Consider the following 12,544-nt stretch of genomic DNA (forward strand, 5'->3'; position numbering starts at 1 on the left):
TTTGGTAGTTTTTTTACTTATTTAGTCCCTCGATAGCGTGAGGCATTAATACACAGTTAATGCCCTTTATATATAATTATATATATATATATATATATATATAATCATATCATATATCTTCATTGTTTTAATGTTTACTTTTCCAATGCTTGCATCAGTTGAGTGGAGTTCATTGAGGAAAATTTTCTATGGCTGGATGCTCTTCCTGTCACCAACTTACCAGTTTCCAAGCAACATAATATTTTCCCTATGGCTAGATGTGCTTTTCACAAAAGACTGGAAAGAAACTACATTGCTTGTATGAGACTGATGTTTGCATACAACTACCACGTGATGTCAAGGCAAGGATACACATGCACAGGCACACACACACAAATACATTTATATGTATGTGTATGTATATATGTATGTGTGTTTGTGTGTACCCTTGTATTGTGTATTAGAGGTATGCAATATATCATAAGTAGGTAGATAATCAATGTACAAAATATATAGGTAGTACATACTTTATGCTATAATACCTAGTGTATAGTAATATATGCCACAAATACTGTATGAAGCAGGTAAGTAATTTGATAATGAGTTCAACATGTAGATAGATAAATAATATATTAAACATGTAGGTAGGTAGGTAGATAGATATATTGGATATGTAGGTAGTTAAATATGTTGAACATGCAGGTAGTTAAATGTGTTGAACATGCAGATAGTTAAATGTGTTGAACATGTAGGTATGTATGTAATATGTAGATCAATAAACTATTTCTAGGTAACATACTAAATAACATGTAATATTCAGACATGTATAACTATATGACGAGCTGTGCGCCTAGACTAAGGAAACGTTAGGAGAGGAAGATCTATGAAAGTATATATCCAATCTCTGCACTCAATACTAAACTATTTTCGAGGGGAGGTAACAGAACAAACAAAAATATAAAAAGATAAAAAATCAACATAAAACAAATATACAAAAATTCTACAAAATTCATAATAATTAAGGGAAAATTAATTAATCTAAATTTCATGCAGAAAGTAGTGAATATAATTAATTTAACTCAACAAGTTAGGTTTTGTCAAAGATTAAAAAAAAAAAAAAAATTCTACATTAGATTGTGCACATAACACGGAAAGTGCATGTTGATCATACAATATTGCTATTTTCATGGAGTTTTTCTAATTGGATAAGATCAATATGAGTGTGAAGAGAACTGCACTAAGAGTGAAGAAGTATTACTAGGTACTTCACAAGGTACCTGAAACATGTTACTGGTCCATTGTTACTGAACGATAGAGCACTTTGTGTGGAATATCCAGAGAAGGGTGCTGTTGAAGCAATGCTTGAGATTCTTCAGAAGAAGATGTTGGTAGCTGAGTTGTAGCTACAAGAGATAGTCACAGTTATAAACAAGGCTTCTCTCATCCAGAAGAGCAAGCATTACATACATACACACACACACAGCAAGTTCACACAAAACACACATATATACAAAGAAATAAATACATACCATTAATTTAATTTTACTTCACTTATTCACACATGTACATACATTCACACATATAAACAGGAACAAATAAAAAGATATTTATTTTAGTCTACAGGTTAGGTAAAAGATCCTTCAAAATTAACGTAGCGTGAAAATACAATTGTCTAAAAATCCATGAATCAGAGAGAAAAAAAAAAAAGGAACTCATACACTGGTTAACAGAGTGTGTACATTATTATTATTATTATTATTATTATTATTATTATTATTATTATTATTATTAATAAAACACAATGTTATATTTTCATAACTGTCAGTTTACCAATCAGCTTCATATAAGGAGTTGAGAAGCAACTCTGGCAACAAGATAGATTGAAAAGAATGGAATGGCATGGACTTTTGCAGATGATTGCTGGTATGAAATGAATTGCTAAATTGGCTGTCATGAGAATATATTAAATTTTATTAATAGTAATAATATATATAATGTATGTATAGTGTTTTATTGAATCTGTAAAACTGACAAACTTACTCAGGTTTTCATAAAACTGAACATCAGACAAAGCTTCCATTAGATTTGAAAAGCCATAATTCCTTGTCCAAATCAGCTTTAAATGCTTATTTGATGAGTTACCAAATAATTATCACTGCACTGTTTATAAGCATTCCTAAACCTTTGTATAGCTCAAAAGTTCACTTTTGTCTGATAATTGGTTATATGAAACTCTGAGTAACAGTTTGTGAAGTTTTTCTGCTGCAATAGAATAGTGTATTTTACTCTACTTTTGTTATTTGAATAATATTTTCTACACCAAGAGTTGCAACTATGTACTCACTTGTGTGTGTGTGTGTGTGTGCATGTATGTATATATATATATATATATATATATATTACACATACACACACACACACAAAGAGTTTTGGAGTAGAATTTACCAAGAAATATTATTTTTCATCTGACTGATGGTGGCCTGTCCCTATGTCTCTTTAATTCTCTTGCAGGATTGAAAAAGATTTCTATTAAAGGTTTTCACCTTAATGAAGGACCCAATATCATACTTTACTGAAAGCCATCAGAAGAGCACTTTTCTCTTTCCTCAGTTCTGCATTCATTGTGATATTTTCCAAAAAAACATTTGGAGGGTATAGAATACAGTTAGTTAAGACAAGAAGGAATAGCTTACATAATATTGCAATAGAATAACATGGTAATGGGAATTTACATTTTTTGCTGTCATTTCACCAATGACAAAGTTAATGCAAGAAACCCCCCCCCCCCCAGATAAATCAATCTATGGTGGTTTTATTGATGTTATTGATTAGCATATCAGTTATCAACATTTAAAATGTAACCATCTTGTCTTTTATACAGACAACATATTTAGAATTACATTAACTAATGTGTCTTTCCTTTAAGACAGAAAAAATCTGGTAGATATTTCTAGCAGGTTGAATGACACTCTTCATTGACTCAAACAACCATAGAATTTGGGCTTTGTTGGCTCCAGTGATCCCACAAAGCTCCCTTGTTTATTTTATAGATGTTTACTGATAAGCAATATCTCCAATAGAACAGCATGAAATTAAACCAGGGAGAAAAATATTATATTTCAGTTCCATCAAAGTAGTTTAATGTCCAAGTCAAGGTACTACAAATATTCAAAATATTTTCAGTTTAAAATAATCGTTGGACACGATCATTTAAGGCATTTTTCACTCCCTTCAAATAGTATAACACTTTGACTAACAACTTCAAACTACCATATTTTAACATGTATAAGGAACCCTCGTGTATAAAGTAACCCACTAATTTCGGGGGCTTAAAATTTGGAAAAAAAGGTTTTGTAAGGAGTTATAATACTATCCATGTATAAGAAGCTCCCATATTTTTCGAACCTAATTTTTGACAAAAAACGGTTAAAATACGGTATATCATAAAGCCACACTCAGAAATTCACTATTACTAACTTAGAAAGCAAAAATATTATATATTCTACTAAAAATTTTATGAGGTCTGATCAATAAGTATCCGGACTATTGCCAAGCACGCAGTGTGAAGCTGCTTGACGTTGAACACTGCTGTGAATGTGCACTAAGTTTTAATGTTCTAGCTCACTTCCCCTGTTTACAACAGTGCTTGGAAGGAAGGTGCATAGTGGGTGTTCGTCGCGTTGACCATGACAGAGAAAATTGTCATGGTGACACATGCTCAGAGGCCTACGCAAAGTTGCAGAAAGTGTATGAGTCACACACGGGTGTACGAATGGGTCAGACATTTCCAAGACGGCCAGAAAAATGTTAATATAGATGAATGTTCTGGAAGACCCGCAACCAGCAGAACTGAGAAAAACATCACAGATGTGCATGCAGCTGTGAAGGGAAATCGTTGAATCATCATTCGTGAGTTATCAGAAAATGTGTAGATTAGTTACAGTTCACTTCAGTCCATTATCACTGAAGATTTGGGTACGAGATGCATGCCTGCCAAGTTTGTGCCAAAACTGCTTTCAGCTAACTGAAAAGCCACTCAGATTTCAGTTGCACAAGATCGCCTTGATTGTGTCAAGAACTCTTACTCTTTTACTTGTTTCAGTCATTTGAGTGTGGCCATGCTGGAGCACCGCCTTTAGTCGAGCAAATTGACCCCAGGACTTATTCTTCGTAAGCCTAGTACTTATTCTATCAGTCTCTTTTGCCGAACCGCTAAGTTACGGGGATGTAAACACACCAGCATCGGTTGTCAAGCGATGTTGGGGGGACAAACACAGACACACAAACACATATATATATATATATATACACATACATACGACGGACTTCTTTCAGCTTCCGTCTACCAAATCCACTCACAAGGCTTTGGTCGGCCCGAGGTTATAGTAGAAGACACTTGCCCAAGGTGCCACGCAGTGGGACTGAACCCGGAACCATGTGGTTGGTAAGCAAGCTACTTACCACACAGCCACTCCTACGAACGATGAAAACTTTGCATAGGCGACACTCACACACTACATACCTTCCTTCCAAGCACTACTGTAAATAGTGGAAGTGAGCTAGAACGTCAAAACTTAGTGCGAGTGGCTTTAGATTGTGTACTTTAGCTTTGTTACTAAGACAACAGTCCGGATTCTTATTGATCAGACCACGTATATATAAAAATACTGTAAATAATCTCAAGGGAAAAGACTTTCTATTGCAATGATTTTTAAATCGATCTGCAAAGTTGGAGTTATCTCCCTGTATCAGAAAATTACAGATTGCAATGGAAAAAATTCTTTTGGTGGGGAAGTGATACTTTCAACATGAGAGAGAGAGAGAGAGAGAGAGAGAGAGAGAGAGAAAGAGAGATTCATGGAATGATATTAGCCAAAATCATCCTTGAATATCTATATTGCAAAATCCCATGTACTATAACTTTTTCCATCAAAACTAAGATGGAGTTAGGCTGCAAAATTTTTTCACCAACCACTATGACAGTTTTGGTCCCCAAATCTAACATTATACACAACGTATCACACAAAATTTTACAGTTAAGTGCAAATGTGTTTTTAAAAATAATATATAATAATACCGTTGATAATATGTATTGATAATAACAATGATGATGTTGATAATATAACTTACTACATGATCTTCTTCTCTTTTCAAATTTTAGTGTATTTGCCTTCCTTGTTAGTGTTTTCCGAGCATGGACCATATTTTTTATCACAACTGGTTTGTTGGCGTCAATCTTGGATTCTGCTGCAAGATCCTCAAAGAAAGCTGCAAAAGGGAAATAATATACAGGTGATTATACTCAGGTTCAAGTTCAAATGGTTCTTGTGTCTTAAGTATTTCTTGAAAGGTAAATTTCAAGTAAATCTTGAAAGGTTGAATTTTCAACTTATAACTTATGTGAAAGGTTACGACCGGTGTCTTGGCAGAAAAGTGTATTATCATCTGGAAAGTAATAATTTACTTCCAGCAGAACAGAAAGGATGTAGTGGATCATGTAGGACAACTAAAAACCAGTTTTTAGTTGGTAAAATAGTGATCAGAAATTACAGATGCAGATTGATGGGATTAGATGTAGCATGGTTGCATTATAAAAAAAGCATATGGTATGATGTTGCACACGTGGAGGCGCAATGGCCCAGTGGTTAGGGCAGCAGACTCGCGGTCGGAGGATTGCGGTTTCGTTGTGTGTGTTTATTGAGTGAAACACCTAAGCTCCACGAGGCTCCGGCAGGGGGTGGTGGTGACCCCTGTTGTACTCTTTCGCCCTAACTTTCTCTCACTATTTCTTCCTGTTTCTTGAGTAGCGCTGCGATGGACTGGCGTCCCGTCCAACTGGGGGGGGGGACACACATAAACGCCTTAGAAACTGGGCCCATGAGCCTGGCTAGGCTTTGAAAGTGCGAAAAAGAAAAAGAAAAATGATGTTGCACAGTTGGATAAGTAAAACAATGAGGCTATTTACATTGGTAGAAAATATGGAGAAAATCATCAATGGAAGTATGAAACAGAGTAATGAATTTATTGGAGGGAAACAAAAACTTGGGATGGTGAACATCAGACATGGTACATTGTAAGGTGATAACCTATCTCTATTACTATATTTATTGGCTATGATACTGCTTAATTTGGTATAATGGTAAGTCAAAATAGCAAATGACTTTAGGAAAAGGGTATGGTCAGATAAATCATCTATTCATGGATGATTTTAAAACTTTATATGAAAAACAAGCAGCTGCAAAGTATTGTATATACTGCTTGTATTTTCTTGAATGATGTAGAAACGGAATTCAGGGTTGAAAAGTGTGCTGTTTTGATAATGAAATAGGGAAGATTTGAAGGAGGCAAAGGAATTGAAATGCCAAATGGACAAACAATGAAATCTGTTGAGAAAACTGGAGGTAGATAAAATAAAACATGAAGAGATGAAGCAAATTACTTATGGGGCATATACAATGAGAGTGAAGAAAATATTATAGTCAAGGTTGAATTCAAGAAATGTTATTGAAGTGATTAATTCAAGAGCAGTGCCAGTTATCAGATATGGCAATGGAATCATGGATTGGACAAAAAGTAAGATGCAGAAACTTGACATAAAAACCAGAAAGCTGTTGATTATATATAAAGCCCACCATCTGAAAGCTGATATTAATTGGTTGTACATGAAGAGGGATACCAAGTTGGAAGAGGCTTAATTGGTGTTGAAGAGTGTGTGTAGATGGAACTAGACAGATTACTAGATTATTTGCTGAACAGTACTAAAGTGTTACTAAAGGCAGTGAATAAAGAACAGGTGATCAAGACAGGAAAAAGAGAAAAGGACAATAATGAAATTCAATGAGAATATGTTAAGTATATTGATGAGAAACCTTTGCATGATCAGTTTTGGAAAGCCACTGAAGATGTATGAGGAAAAAAATCCTGGGCTTGGTTGGAAAAGGGGCAATTGAAAAAAACAAAAAAAACAGTCTTATTATAGCTGCTCAAGATCAAATACTGCAAACAAACAACTTGAGAAAATATATATTGGGATAAGGTGTTGGAAAAATGAAGAGGATGTGAAATTTGGGATGAAATAATGGCACACATTGTTGCAAAATGCCCCAAGTTGGCCCAAGGAAAATGTAAAAAATAAAGACATGATCAAACTGTAAAAGTTTTACACTGGAAGCTTTGTCCGAAATGGAGGTTTGGTGCAGAAAGTTCATGGTATAATCATTAGGTGGAAAGAGTACTTGAGTTGGCAACATGCAAAATTTTTGTGGGATTTTCTCATTTAAATGGATAAGAAGATAGAATGCAACAAGCCAGATATTACAGAAATAGACAAGGAAACTCGAATTTGCTCACTAATTGATCCATTATATCCATTTGAAACTAGGATTGTGAAGAAAGCAAATGAAAAGTTGAAAAAAATACAACACTTTAAAATTTGAGATTGTGAGGAATTAGAACATGAAATCTATAAAGATTGGACCTGTGATAATTGGTGCATTAGGAACTGTAATTGATGAAAGAGGTAAATGGTTGAAGGAGACTAAAATAGAATATCCTGTAGAATTTCTACAGAAAGATCATCAGAAGAGTTTTGAGCACTTGATGGCTTAGTGAAATCATGTGGATATATTTAGGTTACAGGCAGTAACATCATTACCCCCATAATATTCTACCAGGAATAGGACCAATCCTGTGTCAAGTCAAATTATAATAATTATTACAAAAATAATAATGAGGTTAGTGTATACAAATGTAGAGAGATATAGAAAATTAATATTTTAGAATAACAACAGTAACCGTTACACTCAAGGTCAGGTGATTAGAGATGGAGAAATATATAGGAGGTCATTTTAGGAGGTATATAATTTATTTGTGGCAAAAGGACCAAAAATTAAGAGCTCATGTTTATTCTGAAATTGTGCACTTAAAATCTATTTGTGTAATCTCTCACAAATTCATTATTATCTTTGGTGAATTTAAACAAACCTAATTTACCTCCAGTGACAGTGACCTAATTCAGCTTTGAGCCACATATATATATATATTGGCAATCTCTGAGAGAAAAATAAGCAGTCTTTCTCCTCAGCTATAGACAGCATTCTGCCATTTCACATACCCATTCACTAACAAGCTTCTTCTGCATGAACCTTGAACTTTTTATTGCCCTCCTTTCCTCCCATATCCTTATTGGCAGACTACCTTTTGTCACTTCATTTAATACACCCAGTCATTATTCAGTTGTTATATCTATCATATCGTAGTGACCAGATGTGAGGCCTTACAAATTGTCAGAGACTGGGGAAAAAAGGGATGGTGTGACAGCCATTCCTTTGACAAAGCCATTAGCAGTGAATATAAAGTGAAATGGTTCTAACTGCTGATAGAAACATAGCAGTCTTGGCAAAAATTCATGTTTGAGAAACAGAGAAAATAGTGTCAGAGATGCAATTAAAATGCAAAAATAGAAGCTCTTACAGAAAAGGTGACAACTGATAGGAGGCTTGACTTGATATGAGAATTCAAAAATGACAAAAGCAATTTATATAGGGGATTATCTTATGCATAAAAAGCCTTAGACTGAAAGAAAATGTATTTCAATGTTTTGAATATTTCAAAAGATAAATGGTATACCTAAAAAGTGTTCCCCCACCCTTCTAACTTTGTTTACCAATGATTTTCATAAAAATACATGTATTTTTTTTTTATGAAGTTTCCAAGAGATACATCTTAGATAGGGTACATAGTTGATGCTTTGGTATAAACTAACAAAATCTATATAACCCTAATGAATTAAATGACAAATTTCTTTTTAAAATCTAAGGTATTATGTGAATGTCAACAGTATTTTAAAATATTTTATTTTTATTCATCAACAAATTTTAAAATAATAATAAATAAATGAAGAAAAAAATTCTATAATTAAATCTAGGGAAAATTAAACAACTGAAAAGAAAACTGATGGAAAGGAGAAAATAGTATAAGTATTATAAACATGAAACAACATTTAATTAATTAATCATCCTCATCAGTTTTCTAATTTGAGAAATGATTAATAAACTTAATGCAGTTTCAACTTAAAATCTTGTGGAGACAGAAGGAGTATTTAAGGGTTTATAGATTGATAATAAATTTTGAATTTAAACTTTGTCAATTTATATATTTGAAGGAAAAATGTTTAAAGAATGAGGTATAGGGATTAAAAGCATAAATTAAAACAAATAAAAAAAATAAATTATAAAAAAAAAAACTTTTAAAATTTCAAAGCAAAATGTAAATAACTAAAAACCAAACAAAAAAAACTATACTTTTTAACATTCCAACATTGACTATCATGCCTTCTCGAATCCCTTCTTCTATGTTTACAGTTTCGGCTGTAACTGCCTGATCAAGGTATTGCAATGACTTTTCGGCCTTTCTTAGCCTCCTCTCGGCATCAATCCGAGCCAAAATTTCTTCCTGAAATAAAAAAAGAAAAAGAAAGAAAATTAAAAAAAAAAAAAATAATGCAAGTTACAAGCATACACACACAAACATGTGCATGTATGCACACACACATGAACATATCAATGAATCCTGTGCAGAATTTACAATCATGAGTGTTTAGTTTTTTAATCAACTAAACTACAATGCTCATTAAAATAATATGCAACTGTTTGAATGTTTAAGAACAACTGAATCTTGATATAGTTTTTACACCCATCATGAGTCTCCTATGAATGTTGCAGATACAATTTTTCTTTTGCAAATACTGGACATACTTGAATGCATGAGATCATGAATATTTTGATACAGTTCACCTCTGATTTGTTTTTGATGACCTTTGACCAATAGTAGCCTTGCTTCTTCAATTTGAATATGCTGATAGTGGTGATGGTGGTGGTGCCCTAAAGAACGGTATTGATGAAGATAGTTTTGATCAGTGTTTCTCAACCATCTTTTTTATCTATGAATCCCTTTGATTCCTATTTTCCTCAAATGGACCCTTCTAGCCATTCCGAGTCTAAAAAATCATATATTTTTATAGTTAGATATTATTTGGAATTACTCTTTTACTCTTTTACTTGTTTCAGTCATTTGACTGTGGCCATGCTGGAGCACTGCCTTTAGTTGAGCAAATCGACCCCAGGACTTATTCTTTGGAAGCCTAGTACTTATTCTATCGGTCACTTTTGCCAAACTTCTAAGTTACGGGGACGTAAACACACCAGCATTGGTTGTCAAGCGATGTTGGGGGGACAAACACAGACACACAAACATATATATATATATATATATATACATATATACGACGGGCTTCTTTCAGTTTCCATCTACCAAATCCACTCACAAGGCTTTGGTTGGCCTGAGGCTATAGTAGAAGACACTTGCCCAAGGTGCCACGCAGTGGGACTGAACCCAGAACCATGTGGTTGGTAAGCAAGGTACTTACCATACAGCCACTCCTACGCCTATAAAAAAAAAATATTTTGTGTATTGTAGAAGTATAAGTAATTTATTGCAGATAAATTTTGACAATAAAATTTTATACGGACCCCCAAGGGCCATATGAACTCCTGAGGGTCATACGAATCCAAAGACCATATCAACCCCGGTTGAGAACCACTGGTTTAGATGATGCTGAAGAAGGTAAAGGTGGTGATGGTGGTTATCCATGACTGATAAAGACAACACATTGTAAATAGTGATATATTGTAATGGTGATGATAGTATTAACGAGCAAAGGAGGAGGGTGAAGATGACATTAGTATCAGAGAAGATAAAAGTGGTGGGTGTGAGTAACAGTTTTTCAAAGATGGAAAGAGTTAAAGAACTACTTACCCTAAGTTCAGATTCTGTCAATTCTTTCTGTGCATTTAAATCCTGATAAAGACAAAAGACATTTTAAAAAATCAATGAAAATTATCCATTGGTGTATGAGAGAACATTTATTTATCTTGGTGTTGTACAATGAATAAGTCAGTTATTTGACCATTGTTGTAGTTGTTGTTTATAATCCCTGTTCAAAACTTGAGACAGCACATGATCAAAATGTGTTTCATCTGTGAATATATCTTTCTTTTTATGACATAGTATTTCTAGAACTACATTATTCAATGTATCAATTCTTTTTCTTTTTAAGAGGAGTAAAGTGTGATTTCACTGACACTTGTTTGTTATTTCTAGCGTACCAAATGACTGCATACAAGCTCCTCTGTTGATGTATTGCTGATATTTTGGAATAAAAGGTATCTAACAAAACATTGTAAACTAGTCCTATTATAAGTGACTCACAACAAGTCACCAGTCAGTCCTATTACAGATGGCTAACAAGTCAATCACAAATCTTATTACAGGTCATCAGTCAATCCTATAACAATTGACTAACAAGTCATCAGTCAGTCCTATTACAGGTGACTAATAAGTCATTTAACAATCTTATTACAGTTGCCTAACAATAAGTCATTAGTCAATCTTATTACAGTTAATAATAAGTCATCAGTCAGTTCTATTGCAGGAGATTAACAAGTCATCCATCAATTCTGTTAAAAGCAAAGTTGACCGTGACAAGATTTGAACTTAGAGGACAAAGAGGCAGAACAAATATCACAAGGCATTTTGATCTATGCTAACAAATCACTGCAGTATATAAATTAATAACCAGATCTATGATAGACATATATAAAGATATAGATGGGTAGGGAGGTAGCTGTATGATAGACACATGTAGATATATAGGTAGACAGCTCTATGAGAGATACATGGTGAGATAGTAAAGGTAGGTAGGTAGATGTATAAGCAGGGAGATAGTAGAGAGACAGGAGGGCAATTACTTTGTGATACAAAATCCATTGAAAGAGAACATTCTAAATGTGAGAAAGCTTGGACCTTACCAAAATAGTAGCTTGCATTGAGTGAGCTTGGTCACTGAAATATTCCTTTTCAGCTTTCAACTGAGAAGTTCGTTCATCATTTTCAGACAATCTGAAATAACAGCAATGATGACAATGACATCAACAATGACAATAACAACAACAATAACAACAACAATATCTTCTTTTGACGAAAGGCACAAGACCTGAAATTTTAGGGGAGGAAGCTCGTCAATTACATTAGCCCCAGTAGTCAACTGGTACTTGTTTTATTGATTCCCATAAGGATGAACAGCAGAGATGACCTTGGCAGCATTTGAATTCAGAAAGTAAAAGCTGGAAGAAATGCTGCTAAGCATTTTGTCCAACATGCAAATAATTCTGCCAGCAGAATTATTATCTTAATCATCATCATCATCATCATCATCGTTTAACGTCCGCTTTCCATGCTAGCATGGGTTGGACGATTTGACTGAGGACTGGTGAAACTGGATGGCAACACCAGGCTCCAATCTGATTTGGCAGAGTTTCTACAGCTGGATGCCCTTCCTAACGCCAACCACTCAAAGAGTGTAGTGGGTGCTTTTATGTGTCACCCACACGAAGGCCAGTCAGGCGGTACTGGCAACGGCCACGCTCAAAACGGTGTATTTTATGTGCCACCCGCACAAGAGCCAGTCCAGGGGCACTGGCAACGATCTCACTCGAAAATCCTACGA

General features: G+C 34.2%; 1 protein-coding gene across 9 annotated transcripts in view; it reads right to left on the reverse strand.

The window, feature by feature from the left end:
- LOC106870835 (pleckstrin homology domain-containing family D member 1) overlaps positions 1-12,544 on the reverse strand; it is a 216,641-nt gene that overhangs the window by 31,252 nt on the left and 172,845 nt on the right. For 8 of the 9 annotated variants that reach the window (XR_001409585.2, XM_014917058.2, XM_014917059.2 and 5 more), the window contains exons 10-13: positions 11,847-11,937; positions 10,795-10,836; positions 9,282-9,432; positions 5,110-5,247 (exon numbers count right to left, since the gene is read on the reverse strand). Coding sequence is in view for 8 of the 9 variants with exons in the window: in XM_014917058.2 (XP_014772544.1) it covers positions 5,110-5,247; positions 9,282-9,432; positions 10,795-10,836; positions 11,847-11,937 (422 nt within the window). In the remaining variant the exon portion in view is untranslated. Of the gene's footprint in view, positions 1-1,256; positions 1,383-5,109; positions 5,248-9,281; positions 9,433-10,794; positions 10,837-11,846; positions 11,938-12,544 lie in introns of those variants that run through there. The other variant, XM_014917060.1, reaches the window with a different exon arrangement.

The sequence above is a fragment of the Octopus bimaculoides genome, chromosome 11 (assembly GCF_001194135.2).
Source record: "Octopus bimaculoides isolate UCB-OBI-ISO-001 chromosome 11, ASM119413v2, whole genome shotgun sequence".
Lineage (NCBI taxonomy): Eukaryota > Metazoa > Mollusca > Cephalopoda > Octopoda > Octopodidae > Octopus > Octopus bimaculoides.